Below are 17,719 nucleotides of genomic sequence, written 5' to 3' on the forward strand. Positions count from 1 at the left end.
TTTGATTCCCCACTCCTCCGCTTGCAGCTGCTGGGATCGCCTTGGGTCAGCCATAGCTCTGGCAGAGGTTGCCCTTGAAAGGGCAGCTGCTGTGAGAGACCTCTCAGCCCCACCCACCTCACAGGGTGTCTGTTGTGGGGGAGGAAGATAAAGGAGATTGTGAGCCGCTCTGAGACTCTGAAATTCAGAGTGGAGGGCAGGATATAAATCCAATGTCGTCATCTTATTATTATTATTATTATTATTACTACATTGTAATATATAATGAAATAATTCTGCAATTCACGGCCCAGTTGCTAACAGGCCATGGACCAGTACTGGTCCACGGACTGGGAGTTGGGGACCCCTGCCTAAAAAGATTGGTTATTATTCTTTTAGTTTTGCATTGGATTCATCTGTTGTTTCTCTGAACTTTATTTTTGCCTAGAATGTAGCAACAGAAAGTAGGCTTTGTACTTTAAAAGAGGCTCTAAGAATATCACCCGTAATATAAAAAACCATCCATTTACATAATGATCCATCATAATCTATAACATTCTAAAGTATACATGACATATTTCAGTCTATCTTAATATATACTTTTGCCCCTTTTTTGGAGACGAAACCTATTCTAACATAGACAAACAGGAATTCATTGCAACTCCCTGTATACTGCATGATTTAAATCCTGAAGAACAGAATTCTGTAAAAAATTCAATATCTGTGAAAACTCCTCAAAGAAAACCTCAAAGACAAGCCCTAAAAAGGCATAACTCTCCCAGAAATTGTGAGGAATATGAAGGGACTGTTCCTCATGTAAATCAAAGCAGTGACCAAGAGAAGACTGAAGTAAATCTCCTCCAATGTAAGATCAAAGGTACACTTTATTTTCCTATATCAGCATTATGTTCTGAATTTTATTGCATTCAGATTTGAAGTTAGCATTGAACAAACATACAGCTTTGACTTCCACAGTCTTTCCTAAAAAGCTAGCATACCTATGATTAATGATAAAACATAAAGCTGATTTTTCAGATGCAGGGAAACGTATGCATGCAAAGACTTGTATTGAGTGATATTAAATCATTTGTACAAACCTCTTTGTGTCCCTGAAACTTGTCCAGCAGTCATATGAGGGCAGCTTTATTAGAAATTTTTCCAACATTGTAGATGACTTTAAAGAGCAATAACCATGATTCTTGCATGGGCTGGCTCTTCTTTGCAGCTTGGTTTAAACTGAGCTGTAGAGAGGAGCCGGCTCCAGCTGAGGTGATGCAGAGCTGTCAGCTCCTACCACCCACTCCAGTCCTGGGCTGTGTCCTCTTTGCAGCTTCAAACTGTGCTGGCTAATCCTGCAAAGAGGTTTACCAAGCTGCAAAGAGGAGCCAGCCCCAGCCAAGTATTGTCCCCACAAGGTCTGCTGGGCAGCCCAGCATTGCCCAAGAAAGCTGCCCCTATCCTCTATTGTTTCCAAAGGTTTTTTTTTTGTTTATACCAACTGCACACCCCTAGGGGGCACAACTGACAACAACACTTTTTAAAAGAGATGATGCATCAGTAGACTGAGTCCTGGATCCTTATATCCTGGATTCTTCCCCCCCACCCCACAGTTTTCCTCTTTAGGGTATTCTCTTGTGCCTTTCTTGTTGCTTGGATCTTGACTGTTGGACAACTGATAGTATTCTTCCTCTCTTGCCTCTTTTGGAAATGTTCAGATTTATTTCAAACACATTCAAAATTGACATATATTCATTGTAGTACATCACAACCAGAATTATGGCAGGTTTAGCTATAAGGAAACCTTTGATCTTTTGTAGAATGTGGATATAGGTTTTACCCAATGCTTATTTTTCTGCATATCTGTTAGGATTACCAACACAGCACAGGCAAATGCTGGGAGATCTTGGAATGGTGTTTGTTTGAGAAGGTCATGGTGTCACTTCTGGGTGATGTTCTTGTTTGTCTCCACAGTCTCCATGATCTTTACCACAGAAATTCCTAGGGTTACTATGTGGAGGCCATTTTTTTCTTGTTTCTCAGTTCCTCATGGGCAGGAAATTGGGGTTGGGGGCAAGTAATTCCTCTCCACAGGCAAGGTAAATGAGAGGCCTAATATCTACAGAGTGTGACATTCATTCAGGGCCAGCGCACCCTTTAGTGACCATGGGCAGTTACCTAAGGTGGCAGCCCTGGAGGATGCTGAACTGGGCACCCTGTGGGAGGGTGGAGGCCGCCCTCTCCTTCCTGGGTGATTTAAATTGCACAGGAGGGCCCTAGAACTTATACATTTAGCATTCCTTGCATCACGTTTGAAACTAACATGCATGAGAATATATATGTGTGTGATAGTGGTTGGTCCCAGAAGGTCCCATCTTTGAAACAAGCTCCTACCAGTTGACCTGCTTGTTAGGAGAAGCTTCCACACACACACTGTGGCTAATAGCCACTGATGGACCTCTGCTCCATATTTTTATCCAATCCCATCTTGAAGCTGGCTACGCTTGTAGCCACCACCACCTCCTGTGGCAGTGAATTCCACATGTTAATCACCCTTTGGGTGAAGAAGTACTTCCTTTTATCCATTTTAACCTGACTGCTCAGCAATTTCATTTTGTATAAACATTTTGTATAAAAACCAATATAAATGTAGTCCCAAATAATACATTGAACATAATTTGTATAACAATTTAGTAATTGTTTATTGTTTAGTAATTGTTTATTAGTAATTTGGGTTACAACACTTCGGTGTTTCTGTATAGTTGAGTTTGCATAACCTTCTCCCTGTTTAGAATCACAGCAAACTAAAGCTAGAGCTACCTTAAAATGGGGGATTGAATGGGGGGGGGGGGGGGGAGAGAAGGGTTGAGCAGCACACATAAACCTGCAGCACATTCCCAGTTCTCCAAATCATTTTGGAGGTTCGTTTTCAGCCACATTGTGTGACCCTAATAAAATAATTTTGTTTCCACAGAAACTGACAAGTTGGAAAAGCATTTATCTATTTTATCTATTTTGAGTTTCCCCCTCTCCCAATTTTTGTTCTTGCTTAATTATTCTGCTGTAATTTGTTAGATTGCTATATATTGACCTTTGTTTAATGTAGAAGAAATCTCAATACTGTTGGATACAAATACAGAAAATGGAGACAATGCAAAAGAAAGACATACCACAGGAGATTCTGGAATCCTAGAATCCTTGGAAGATAGAGATCTGGAATATTTAACCAGCAAGAAAAAGTAATGAACTATCCTTTCCCAGTGTTAACTGTTCTTTAAAATCATGCTGCGGATTCTTAATATAGAAAAAGTAAACATGTATATTAGTTTTCAGGCAAATATAATTATACATGTGAATTTGTTCTCATAACCTCACTTCCTGTATGTGAGATCGTTGCTTCCTCAGATTACTGAGCCTTGCCCAATTTGTCAGCAGCTATTTTCCCCACCCTGAAACAAAAAAGAAACCTGCCACCTCAGTGTATTGTTTGCTAGACCCACTAGCCTTTTCAACAAATTTAATTAGAATTGTTAGTTTTAATGTAGTTGTTACAGTGTACTTTGATTTCTTCTTCAGCCAACAGCATCCTGATGTTACCAAGTCTGCTGCTGAAACTGGTGGCATGCAGGATAACCAGGTATGTTTTTCAAGGATGCAGTGAAAAACATGAGGTGGCTGAAACTGGTTATCATAATTCCAGTAACTTGAGCTTTGTTCTTTCCGATTATAAACTGGAACAATAACATGGAACTATAGCTTTATTTATTTATTTGTTAATTTATAAGATTTATATCCCATCTTTCATCCCAATCAGGGTTGCCAATGTTTCCAGCAACTAAAAACAGAAAGACAGAGAGCAGAGATTATTGAGGGAGCACCAGATGAAACCAGTGATTAAAGGGGACAGATAAATATCCATGGTGAGGGAGTTCCAGTCTTGGTGCCACAATGAAAAACGTCTTCCCCTCAATTTGCCACCCACCTAACCACAGACTAGGACTGTAGTGAGCAGATTCCTATGGACTACTGTGTACAATTCTGGTCGCCGCACCTCAGAAAAGATATTATAGCATTGAAAAAAGTGCAGAAAAGGGCTACTAGAATGATTAAAGGGTTGGAATACTTTCCGTATGAAGAAAGGTTAAAACACTTCGGACTCTTTAGCTTGCTGAAACGTCGACTGCGGGGTGACATGATAGAGGTTTACAAGATTGTGCATGGGATGGAGAAGGTAGAGAAAGAAGTACTTTTCTCCCTTTCTCACAGTACAAGAACTCGTGGGCATTCAATGAAATTGCTGAGTAGTCGAATTAGAACAGATAAAAGGAAATACTTCCTCACCCAAAGGGTGATTAACATGTGGAATTCACTGCCACAGGAGGTGGCGGCTACAAGCATAGACAGCTTCAAACGGGGAATGAATAAGCATATGGAGCAGAGGTCCATCAATGACTTATCGTTGGAACTCTCTGTCTGGGGCAGTGATGCTCTGTATTCTGGTGCTTGGGAGGGGCATAGTGGAAGGGCTTCTAGCCCCACTGGTGGACCTCTAGGTGGCACTTGGTTGTTGGTTTTTTTGCCACTGTGTGGCAGTGTTGGACTGGATGGGCCATTGGCCTAATCCAACATGGCTTTTCTTATGTTCTTAACATTATCAGTCTTGACCAAACTCTAGATCAGGGATGGCCAAACTTGCTTAATGTAAGAGCCACATAGAATAAATGTCAGATGTTTGAGAGCCACAAAACATTAATGTCAGATGTTTGCGGGAGGGAGGGCAGGCAGGCAAACACTACACTGATGCCTTTCAACCTGCACAGCTCATCCCTTCATTTTAGGAATAAACTTTCTCTCATATGGAAAGGGTCTAGGAGAGGGGAACCTAGGAAAGTCCCGTAACCACCTCAACATACTGTTGACATGGGATGCAGTCATTATTTAAAATGAATATGGATATTTTCCATATATGCATAGTAGGGAAGGGCTTTTAAGACTGGAAAGTCTCCACTAATTAATATACATAATAGTGATATTCAAACTGCATTCTAGGGGTTCCTTGGAATCTTATTGAGAGTTTGAGGATGACAGGATAAATAATGGAACAAACTGTGGCTTTCTTTCCTAGGAATACTGATGGTAGCTCTTAATGTCCAGTCACAGGGGAGCATTTATGTGTTCTGGGACATACCCTCAGGCTTACAGAGCAATGGTAAAGTACAACTTGCCTAGGCAGAACTAGTGTGTGCCCCAGAATATGCCACAAAATACCTTGCAGAGATCTGTAATAGATCTGCATGAGTCCTTGTCAAAGGATTTTCAATAGGTAGAATGCTTCAACCGCTAGATGAAGAGCAGACTGGAGTTACTCTTTCTTTCCTATTTTGTGAATTATAGGAATAACAACGTATAACTTTTCATTTGATCCTAGGCTGATGAGAATAACATAAATAATTGTGCACATCCGAGTCAGTATTTTCAGCCTCCTACTCCACCTCTTCTGGCTCTGTGTATAAATAAACCTCAAGCTCCCAACAGAGTATTTTCAACAGAGGGTAAGTAAATCCTTCAGTCAGGGTAAGTAAATCCTTCCAAGAAATCATAAGGGAATGAATTCTTATACTAATTTAAAATACATGAACTTTGTATTAACAGCATGTCTTAAATGGTTCAACATTTTAAATGGCATGATCTTACAGCAGTGGGGATACACAATCAAGTAAATTTGCTTAAAGGCAATAACCCAATCTATGCATTCCTTCAACATGTCTTCTGAGAAGTCTTCATGAGAAGCCTTTAATTCACTGTTTGTAATTGACAGCATTTTCCAAAGACATTAATCCCAATAAGCATAATGCCTGCTTTTTGTTTGGCTAACTGTCCCTTGAATGATTAAGTGAGGCAAAAATGGAGTTAATTCCATGTTTGCAGCAATAAAGTTAATCTGTTAAACTACATTACTAAGTATTGTGATAAGAAAATATAAACAAGCCAGAAACTTATCTTGCCCAGCTGCTAGTTAAGTTTAGTTGCAGCTGTTCCCAATGGATTATTTATTATGACTTTATTTTTGAAAATGACTTGTCTTATATTCTAATAGTCACCTGTGGCCCCCATCTGTGGAAAGCTAAATCTGCAGATTGGAGCCACACAGAGGCTAAACAGATCTTTTTGCACACTTTGGGGACTCCCCATGTGTGCAGAAAAATCTGAATGTTTAAAAAAAATTCAAGGGGGGTTCCACCCAAGCCAACACAGTCTCCCTCCCTCTCCCTTCCATTGAGGTGCAGAAAGACCAGAGCTCCATACTGGGCTCAGGCTGACAGAAGAGAGGAGAGATGGGATTCCCGCCCCACCCCCATGAGTCTTTTGTGCCTCTACTTGTCATATATATAATTTCAAACTAGGCCCTAGAGTCTGGATTAATAGATCTGCAAGGGTAGAGTTGACAGATTCTACCTTCCTGGCGGTGGGATACTCCAGTCCCCTTTCTGGGAGTGGCCCTCCTGGAAAGTGTCCCTCTTCTTTCCAGGAGTGTCCCTCTCACAAACAAAGCATGCATGGTATAGTGACATCCCCTGGAAATGATGTTATCATGCCGGGCATGTCGCATGGAGGACGCTCTATTATTTCAGAAGAAACTGTATTATAACCATAGAGTTTTTTTCTGAAATTATAAGAGCATTCCCAGCATGACATGCCTGGCGTGATAACATCACTTCCAGGTGATGTCATAATGCAGGGCACATCAGAAAAGCCAGCACTCTTTGTCTCACTGTGGCAGCATGTTGGAGGTCCCCAAATCGGGGGAACCTCTGCCACCAATGGGATGTTGGGAACCCTAAGCAGAGATGCAGAGATTTCGGTAAAAACATAAAGGAACTAAAGGTTTGACAGAAAAGCCGAACTCTTAAAAAAAATACAAGTAGGGGATTAAAGCTCCCACAAATAATGGAAACAACACCTGTGGCTTTAAGAAAATAGTACTTACTGAGCTCTCAGTGGCCATTTAGTTAGGCAACAACAATGATATAGCTGAGCCTGCTAAGCCTTGGTTTCTGTAAAGCAAAGTCATAGGAGGAGACATGCCTGTAGTTACAGGGGAGCCTGTGGGGGCACTGCCCCGACTCCTAGGGGGCCCTCCGGGGACACAGCCTGCTTTTTCTTTTTTCATTTGCCATGGCTGAGCCAGCAAAGTGTCAGCAGCAGCAGCTGGAGCCTGGAAAGCTGAGCAGCACCAAAAGCAGCAGGTGGAGAGGAAGGAGGTGGAGGAAGCCATATGGAATAGGCTGGGGAAGAGGACCAGTGGAGCTGCTGTCTGCAAAGTGCTGGGGTATGGAGAGGGAGGTGGAAGGAAACCCTTCTGCTTGCACACAAGGTGCAGTCCCTTCTTGACTTCAAAGTTTTAGGGTTGGCTGCCTGGACTTAGCCATATTCAGAGCCGCCAGCTTTTGCCCCTACCCCAGAAAGCTTTTGAGAAGCAGCAAGCTCCGCAGTGGATGGGAAAGGGTGCCCCCTGACTTTTTAAAAAGCCCCCCAACTTTAAAATCCTGGCTATGTCCCTGGGAGGAGAGCAGGAGAGATGCCCTCTGCAAGCCTCGCAGTCTCCTCTGTTACTTTTCTAACAATATTAGCAACAAGGGCTTTAGATGGTATGTCTTCATGACACCATCTCACATTCCCAGCATGGGACTTTAATTCCAGCTGAAATTATTAATTACATACCTGAGGAGATAAGATGTTACATGTGGTTTTGTGTGTCAACACCAATTGTTGCATTTGCACCAATTCCCTGCAGGTCCCAGCATTTGCTGTGTGAACAGACAAAATATCCCTGAGGGATGTGTGCAGGGATACCAGGTGGTGTCCGGGGATCAGATACTCCAAACCAGAATACCCCTTGCCCTCCTTTAAACATGTGGATGTTCCTTCATGTTATATTTTAAATTTCTTTGGGTGAGTGAGAACATCTTTGTTCTAAATCCCTCAGGGATTGGCCAATAGCAACCCAAAGGATTTTCCCCCTTTTCTTCTGACAAGCACTACAAAATTAGAATTGCTTAAGGTAGGCTGTTCCTATCTTTAATCTTCACAAGTATGCTGCATATTGGATTTCTTTTCATCAGGAAATGAGTTAAATAGACAGTTGCAACATATCAAGGCAGAAAGAAAGCATCTGGAGAAGACTAGAGAGCAGCTGGTTAAAAAAGTGAAAGGTTTGCTTGAGCAGAACAAACTAAGGAGATGTCATGGTATGCCAATAGTGATAAACTGATATTTTTAAAACTGTTGTATATAAATAAATTACAAAATTAATATAGAAATAGCTAGAAATAGAGGGGGAAATACTTACAATAAATATCAATAAAGCTGATAGACCCAGATAAATATAAAAGTTTGGATCCCAAAAATAGTTTATAGAAGTCCAAGTGTATGCTCATAGTAGAGAAAAAGAATTGATTCCACCCCATGTCTTCTCTGCACTACAGCTGTTAGTACAGACAAGTCCTTCAACTCTGGGAATAAACTTTCCCAGGACTGAAAATGGCTCCAATGTGGGGTGGGGGTGGGGAGGGAAGATCTTGCATCTTTGTGCTCATGGATCACCCTGCTCTGAGCTCCACTTCCTGTTGCTTCCTAAACTCTTTTTGTTTCAAGCAGTTACATTTTGTCAAGATATCCCTCCTCTTTTCTGAAGGGAATAATAGAAAATGGATAAGTGGGGAGTAGTTTTGTTTATGCTGAGAAGAGCAAGCTGAATGCTTGGGAGGATGGTGGCTAACCTCTTATGAATGTTGGGAGGGGGTTATGTTAGGTATCTCTCTAGTGTGCTTCAGAGGTCATGTAGAAAAATAGGTGGTGGAGCTCATTAGCATAACTCATTAGCATATGCCACCCCCCATCCAGCCAAAATCAACCCGATATAAGAAAGGAGAGCCCTGGGTGAGCGAGGTCTGCTTGGGTTGGCTGGAGATCCAGCCAGTCCAAGCAGGCCTCACTTGCCTTGGATTCTCCTGGGCCATTCCCCCACACCCCAGTCAAAAGCCCAGCAAGCCACTGGCCACACAAAATCACATAAGGAGTGGAGAAAGGGTGGCACAGTCTTTTCCAGGGGTTAATGAGGGCTTCTGGGGGTGTGGCAAAGCCCCTGGTGGCTGGCTGGCTGGCCACTCTCCTAATCCAGGGATTGTTATGCAGCTGCACTTACTATTCAATGGACAAGGGCGGTGGGGAGGAGGAGGGGAAACCCGCAGAAAGGTTCAGGTGCTGCACTCCTGTGAGCTTCTGCTGAATCTGAGGCCTGGTGTGCTTACTTCAGAGTTCATCTGGGTTTCATCACAGCTGACCTACAAGTTTACTTTCTCCCTCAGGTTTCTCCCCCATCACTTTGCTCTGGCTTGCCTTTAAACTTAGGGGGCGGGGGTTACACCTGCCAGAAACCATAGCATCTAAATCTTGCATATGCTAGAGTTCAGCTAGGCTTCCCAACCCTCCTGCCCTGGCGGGGGACCCCAGGATTTACAGCCTCTTCCCCGGCTCTCCAAAAAAATGGAAGCGGGGGGAGGGGGGGAAATGGTGCCAAGGAGCGTGGCGAGCCACCCCATCTTGGAGGAGCAGCTAAGGTGAACTGGAGAAGAGGTGGCAGTAGCGCAGCAGCATCGCCCGCTCCGCTCTGCCTCTGAGATAAAATCAGAGAAGGGGAGGGTGGAGGCAGGCCAGGAGCGTGGCGAGCTGCGAATCTGGGTTCTTCTAGGACCCAGACTCGCGGCTCGCCATGCTCCTGGCCTGCCTCCACCCTCCCCTTCTCTGATTTCACCTCAGAGGCAGAGCGGGCAACGCCGCTGCGCTGCCGCCTCTTCTCTGCTTCACCGTAGCTGCTCCTCCGAGATGGGCTCAGCCTGAGCCCATCTCGGAGGAGCAGTTACGGTGAAGCAGAGAAGAGGCAGCAGCAGCACAGCGGTGTTGCCCGCTCTGCTCTGCCTCTGAGGTGAAATCAGAGAAGGGGAGGGTGGAGGGAAGGAAGACATTTAAAAAGGTGTGCCGTCCCTTGAAATGCGATGGCCAAAACTCCCGTTGGGGTTCAGTGATGCTTGTCACACCCTTGCTCCTAGCTCTACCCCAGTGTCTCCTGGCCCCACCCCCGAAGTCTCCTGGCTCCATCCCCAAAGTCCCCAGAGAGTTCTTGAATTGGACTTGGCAACCCTAAGTTCAGCTGACTCAAACTTTTGTTATGTTTTATTGTGAAAACCTTGATAGTGACTACATAGTGAGTGATATTTATACATGGAACTTAATACTTCAGATGTGTAAGTGCAAAGAAATATTTATTACTTTTATTCTTAGTATACTAATTCGGGTTATTTCACAGCTCGTGACATATGGAAGAAAAAATACTTTGAAACTAAGAAAATCACAGCTTCCTTGGAGGAAGATTTAAATAAACTGCAGGAAAATTTGGAGCTTCATTACCAGAAAGTATCGAAGAGGCTACAAGCTAGGCATGTCCGGAAAAGAGGGAATAATTTAACAAAGGTAATGTTGCCCATTCAGTTTTTGTTTCTTTACCCATGGAATCTTCATATGGATAACCAGGTAAAAATGTTTTAAATTTTAAAGTATAAGAGAGAGTCTCTGTATGTATTCATTATTAGTTTGTCTCATTTTTATTGAGCTAGTATTTTTAAAGGAATGATTATATTTTAAAAGTTCAGGTCCCTGAATGAGGATGTCAGTCCAGAAAACTCAAAATAGTTGGTTGCTCTTCTGCGTTCCATTTATATATGCCAAAATGTCCGTGCATATGAAGAGAAGAATAAGTTTTTATACCCCATTTTTCCCTATCTTGAGGCGTCCCAAAGAATCTTACAATCTTCTGCCCTTGCTTTCCCTCAGATAGGGCTGAGAGAGTTCTGAGAGAACTCTGAATGACTCAAGGTCACCCAGCAGGCTTCATGTTGGGGAGTGGGGAATCAGACCCGGTTCTTCAGAATAGAGTCTGAGGCTCCTAAACACTACGCCGTGCTGGCTTTCTATATAACTTTCACCTTGGAGGTTTAAATGTGTACTTAGGTGGAAGTAACTTTCTTTATTGATAAAGTGTTTAACAAAGAACCTGAATGTGAATAACAATTAGCTGTGAGATGAATGCTAAAATGGCAGTGATTGTAACAGGAATAATGGAAACAAAAAATGTAGAAGAAATATAAACGAAGATAAATTGTGATTAAAATGTACTGCACTTGTTGATCTGACCTTAAAGTCCAGATGTGTTTATTACTAGACAAATGACTCTCACTAGACATCTGCATAGTACCTCTGTTGCCTTTCTTTCAGTGGCTGTTCACAAGCACAGCTAATGGGAAATTATGTTTTACTACAGTAGGGTATATTATAGAATAGAAATCAACTTATGGTCACATGCCTGGTCTTATGCTACAATGGAATAAAGTACCTACCATATCAATTAAACATACATAGGTGTGATTTCTGTCATTTTAAGATACTGCTCGTTATTCCTTGTTCCAGAATTTCCTAGAAATAAGCTATGCTCAAAATCAGAAGAACTGAATCTAAAATAAACATGCATAGTATTACACTATGCAGAAATAATTTAGATTTTTATACTATGTGCCATCAAGTTGCAACTGATTTATGGTGCCCCAGCAAGGAGCTTTCAAGGAATGAGGAGAAGTCATTTGCCATTGTCTTCCTCTCCAGAATCTTCCTTGGTGGTACTCCTTTCAAGTGTTGACCCTGTTTAGCTTCTGAGATCTGAAAAGACTGGGCCATAACATACCATTCTACATCTATATGTATAGTTCCCAGCTGGGCCCCCTATGTGTGGATACTTATTTTTGCAGATAAGGGGCATATGGAGAATAAAGCAATTTTTCTGCACACTCGGGGCACTCCCCAGATGTGCAGAAAAACTCACATCTTTTTAAAAAGTATGCATGAGATACTTAACCCCCCCCCCAAAAAAAATAATGAATGGAGGACCTTTGGATTGTGTCAGGAATGAGCAGCAGAGCCTTCGCCTTCAGTCCCCTTCAGCCCTTTCCATCAGTGCTTGGGCAACTGAATGCCTGATGGGCCAGGGCCTTCTTTTCCTTTCCCTTCTCTCCTTCACAGCTGGGTTAATGGTCACCGGAAGTGTAAATGAGTTTGGGCCCCAACAGCCGCATCACTCTCTGAGATGGAGTCAGAGTTTGTCAGGAGGAGGGGGGAGAAGAGAGAAAGAGGGAGGTGCCCTACCCCAGCTTCCCTCATCCAGGTCCTGTCCTTGAGGAGGAGCAGAGGCAGAAGACTGAAGGAAGCTGAGAGACCTGGACTGAGACTGCAGGGGAGAGAGGCCCACGCAGCAGAGGAAGAGGGAGGTCCCCATCTCCCCCCACTGCTCCTTTTGACCCTGACAGGATACCTCCATTTCCTCCCATTTTGAGGTGGGGGCAACTTTCTTCAGCTTGACTCTGCAGGCACCCCCTTCCCCTGTGTTTTGCAGAGCAGTCCACTCCCTGCCCTCAGCCACTGTCTCCCTTTCTCAGGAAGGAACCCTGCTTTCTTTTTAAAAAATTAAATGGTTTTTTCTACCTCTCATTCTTGGTTGTCCCTCCTCCACTGGTAGCCTTCATCCCACTTCCTTCCCCCCCATTGCAAGAGTGACCTTTTGCCTTTTTATCCCAGTGTTTCTTCCTTTGAAGAAGCATCCTGGCTTCTGAGATCTCCCTTTCTCTGTCACCTTCCTAAATGAGGCTTCTCTTTGCTTATTATATTTAGATATAGGTTTGGGGTTCTCAGTGATGTCCCGTCTAGATATTTTCATAACTGCTTGGCAATGAAGTACATCATAAAAATCATATACTGCTGTTCCCCTCTCCACTGTGCCATGATTTTAACCCAGTTTTCCCCTTTCCCATTAGTTATACTTGCAGGTGTATCATATTCCTTATCTCATCCATGCCTTTTTAAAAAAAAAAATATCTATTTTAGATATTTATACCCCACATTCCTCCTCCATGGGGAGCTAGCATATGTAACATTTTGTTGTGGGTCCCCTCTTGTTATATATAATACCATCACAATTTTTAAAATCCTAATTGTGCTTTCATATTAGGAAGCTAAAGAAGCATATGAAAGTGAAACATTGCCAAAACAAAGCAGCTTTGCAAACAAAAATGATGGAAACTCTCTGCAGGCCCTTTTCTCTCATGTTGAGTTGGCAGGTTGCTAGCTTGATCCAATTCAAATGCATATTACTTTAACTACAGGAGATCCCTTCCTCTTGGCTCAACAATTAGACTCATGAGAAATATAGTTTTAAATTAATTAAAGCCTTCCCATGTGAATCATGCCCTCCAGATATTAAGGTAGTCTTGCCAAATTAATCTGAGAATTTAAAGAAGTCTGTTTTGTGTCTCAGCCTTTTCTCATCTAGCCAGCATTTTCTGGTTCACACATTCCAAGTTATTGTGCTGTTAAACCACAATTTCACATACTCCTGCTATAAGCCATTAATGGTCACATTTGATGACAGTGCCCTCTCTACACTTCATGGAGTACACAGGTTGCATCTATGATCCCCACCCTCTGCCAGAGAACACAATTACATATGAGGTGCAGGTTCTCTTCAGTTCTTTTGTGTGTGGTGCCTAGTTAGGAACTGGACTGTGTCTGAGGTGGACAAGGACTTCAGACCCATGTGGAAAACGACTTCAGCCTTTTCCCTTGCACCATTTTTCCAGCCTGAAAATGTCTCAGAGAGTCAATATTGAATCTGTTGGGGAAACCCAGATAGGGCTGCCAAGCCCCCGGGCCATATGGGTGTTCTCCCACCCTGGAGGTTCCCAACCCACCAGCCCACATTGGGCCAGCAGGGGGGACCTCCCTCGTCATCGTTGGCGTGATTACATCACTTGCAGGTGACGTCATCATGCGAGCAACATCACATGTGGCCACTCTATGCATTTCTGGGAAAGCACTATGGTTTCCCCGGATGCTCTAGCAATTTGAGGACAAAACTCTTTGATACCTATTGTACCATAGAGTTTTCCCTCCCAAATTGCTAGAGTGTCCGGGGAAACCATAGTGTTTTCCCAAAATTGCCTAGAGCAGCTGCACACGTCGCTGAAGTGATGTCACTTCTGGGTGACATCATTGTGTCACACATGCACAAAGCACACATGTGAAAGTCATGCACTGGAGGATGCAGGGGACTTAGCAACCCTACCAGGAACATGCGGCTTTTACCAAATAATACACCCTAGAACTCTTTCAAATTAGAAAAATGGCACAAGGGGGAAAGCTAAAGCCTTTTCTCCATGTGCACCATGGTCCTGATCTGAAATTGACAAATGCTTATGCAGAAATTAAGGGGAACCCACAACTCACATCTGGCACAGGACAGGGATTCCAGACCCATCATGTGTACTCCATTATGTGTGAAAAGGGTAGAAATCCCACAAAAAGGTAGAAACTGCTGGGCTGGAGCCAGGCTATATTGGCAGTTTCTAGTGATTCTTTCTTTCTGCTGCAGACCTCCTTCATGACATTCTTCAGGGTCCCCTATCCCCCAGTGAGTTGCAGTGGGAGGAAGAAGACAGGAAAGTTCCATTCTGCCACTGGAAAATTTAGTCTTTAGTTCAATTTGTCCATGATGTGCATAAACACAGCTTGTTTTCATTCTTGTGCAATTCTTCCCTCTTGAGCAAAATGTAACTGAAAGCTAAAAAGTCTGCAATCATACAACAGTTTGGTGAGACACTTGAATGCAGTCACCTGGGCAAAAATTGGATTCCCCCCGCCCCCATCAAACAAGGGGGCTTAAACCAGTGTATAGGGAAGAAACAAATTTTGATTGACTCAGGGGTCTGCATGCATTTAAGTCTAGAGGCAAACTGGAGTTTGAAGGTTTCCTATACCACGAAGCTATAAAGTCATGCTCTGTGCATGAGAGGAAAGGGGAAATGGAAAGGGTAACAGGAGTACAGCAACAAGCCATACTCATACCTTTCAGGAACAAACAGGTTTCTTGTAATATCTGAATGCAGCTAGTAGCTAATAATTTTGTCAATGGGAGATGTTCATGTAAGATAGCAAAAACGTCAATAACAACTAACCAAGTATTGGTAAATAATTTATTACATAATTTCAATAAAAGAAGATGTTATTAACATGAAAAAATAGGGCCCAAGTTTTTATGAGCCATTCCTTTGCATTAATTTATTTATTATGGAGCAATTGGGCATATAGTGCCTGTGCATTTACCATTAAATAATTCTGTAAATAAAAAGGATAGAAAAGGAAAGTTGCATGTTCAGGTAAGGGGGCTTGAATATTGGCCACTTCCCTTTGCACTTCTGGCAGTGTTAGGGTATTTGCCTTCTTAATATACTTGCTCCAGGAAAAGTGTACTCCAATTTTAATCTGTGATACACATCAAGCCACATTATACCATGGAAAGATATGCATAAGCAGGGGTGGAATTCTAGCAGGAGCTCCTTTGCATATTAGGCCACAACCCCCTGATGTAGCCAATCCTTATGGAGCTTACAAGGCTCTTTTTTGTAAACTCTTGGAGGATTGGCTACATCAGGGGTATGTGGCGTAATATGCAAAGGAGCTCCTGCTAGAATTCCACCCCTGCGCTTAAGAATACATTTCCTAAAACTATCCAGATGGAGAGTGATTGTAAAACCATAAAGACTGCTACTTGTTCAGCAGCTACCACTATGTGATGTTATGGCATGATTTCCGGACATGCTACACCAGACTGTTCTTGGCTTCTGAAGAAAGATGTCAGAGTAGTTTATCTGGGGAAATAATCCCATTCTAAATAAAGGATTCTGCTTGCACAGGAAGTAGTTGTAGTATGTATAATAATCCTGATCTGAATTAAACTTTATTTCCTAGAATAATACAATTATCCAGATTACAACTCTGCAGCATGACATTGAGCAGCTAAGAAGAAAGTTAGACAATGCAAAAATGAAGCTAGCTATTGGAATTAAGGTATGATTATGACTTCTTGGATTTGTATTATGTCCAGGTGAAGGCCTATGAAATACATATGTAAATTTAGTCCAGAATACTGTTTAGAAGTACAGGCTTTGGATAGCTAGAGGCTACAGGGCAGATGTGATTTTGCTGTCTCGTTTTCTAGTTGTTTTCATTCTCTGGGACAGCTGAAGACTACCATACATTAGGGTGTTTAATTAGTTGAGTTGATGTTCCCTGAACCCAACTTGAGTTATCTGCAGCTGCACAGCAACTCTGGGAAATGGCTTTTAAAAAACAAAGGAGAACCCAAACAGACTCAGAACACTGCTAGAGGGTAGGAAGGACTCCTGCCTCCTCTGTGAGTCATTTTTCCACTTACAAACAATGCTGGGCGGGAGTTATTTCTCCATTTTTGCTGTTCTATGTGCATTGTGCAAAGAATATTCCATGTGAAGCGCAAACACAGAGAAACTGTTTCTACACAGGAAAATGACTTTGCCAAGGGAAACCCCCTTCCTTCCCCTGTGGTAGTATTTAAAGATCATTTGGTCTCCTTAATTTTAATTAAAAAAAAAAAAAAACATCCCCTATACCTGCTATATGGCTACAGGGAAGCTGACTTGGATCTGAGGAACCCAGACCCAACTTGGTGAAAACATGAATGTATACTTTGGCCATAACGACACTTTTGTGGAAGTAAACCCTATTTAATAACATGGAACTTCTGAACGGACATGTTTAGGGTTGCTCCCTGAGGCATATACACTCCTGTTATCTCTTAAGCACATGCCCTGATTTGTCATCTGGTTTACCAAAACATTGGACTGAATGTGCACATGTGCATATTTTGAATTAACACAAGTGCTTCCTCTTTCCCCATGTTGAAGTTCCTACACAAAATATGTTTTCTCCTTGAAGTTTAAGTTTATTGGATTTATATCCCACCCTCCCTGCCGGAGCAGGCTCAGGGTGGCTCACAACACGTAAAAGCAGAACAGTTCACATTACATTATTAAAACAGTTAAAGCAGTCTGGTGCTAATAGCAGTTGACAATAGTACACTTCAGATGGTGTTCAGGGTATAAGATGTGATTTTTACAGCTTTTTCTCAGCTCCAGCACTAACCTATCCTGTGCACTTAACTCAAATCTGTCTCTTTAGTATTGTCTCTCTCTCATCTGTTGACTCCCCACTGTTGAAATTTGGGTTGCAAACTTTTTCTGCCTTGTGCTTGTGTAACTCTAGAAAGTGCCTTATACATAAATAATAAATGCTGTTACTGATGAAACTGAGTTCCAGAAACATAGCGCTTTCATATCTGTAGTACTGTTAGTCATGTTTCTTCAGCCAGTCTCCCTCTGCTGTTAGGGAACATGTTTTCTTTAATATGTATGTTAGGGTTTGTCATTACTCGTAAATTTGACATTTATTTCCTTTCTGACTCAAGGCATATTACACATGCATGTGACCCCTCCCCCCAATCCTAAAATACAACTGCTTGGGTGTGAAAAATGAAAAGACCAAGGCATAAAAGTTACACCATATCTATAAAAGAGAGTTCCATTTCATTCTTCCTCATGTAATGTCTGGTTCTTTTGTAGATGAGAAAGCAGGCCACATCTGATTTACAAGCCCTGAAAGCTGAACTGGCACACAAGAAGGTTCAGGCTTCATTAAAACTTTCTTCTGAAAAACAAGTGTATTAGCTGGCTCCAGTTTATGAAATTCTTCTCTGTATATTTGTACTCAC

At 42.4% G+C, this 17,719-nt stretch overlaps 1 protein-coding gene across 1 annotated transcript in view; it reads left to right on the forward strand.

Annotated features, from left to right (window-relative positions):
* The window catches only part of SPATA1 (spermatogenesis associated 1), a 33,187-nt gene extending 15,468 nt beyond the window's left edge, over positions 1-17,719 (forward strand). Inside the window, exons 6-13 of the mRNA XM_060232123.1 lie at positions 599-856; positions 3,083-3,215; positions 3,553-3,613; positions 5,405-5,528; positions 8,100-8,225; positions 10,343-10,506; positions 15,883-15,981; positions 17,571-17,719. Coding sequence (XP_060088106.1) covers positions 599-856; positions 3,083-3,215; positions 3,553-3,613; positions 5,405-5,528; positions 8,100-8,225; positions 10,343-10,506; positions 15,883-15,981; positions 17,571-17,675 — 1,070 coding nt within the window. The 3' untranslated portion in view covers positions 17,676-17,719. The remainder of the gene's footprint in view (positions 1-598; positions 857-3,082; positions 3,216-3,552; positions 3,614-5,404; positions 5,529-8,099; positions 8,226-10,342; positions 10,507-15,882; positions 15,982-17,570) is intronic.

This window comes from Heteronotia binoei, chromosome 2 (genome assembly GCF_032191835.1).
Source record: "Heteronotia binoei isolate CCM8104 ecotype False Entrance Well chromosome 2, APGP_CSIRO_Hbin_v1, whole genome shotgun sequence".
Lineage (NCBI taxonomy): Eukaryota > Metazoa > Chordata > Lepidosauria > Squamata > Gekkonidae > Heteronotia > Heteronotia binoei.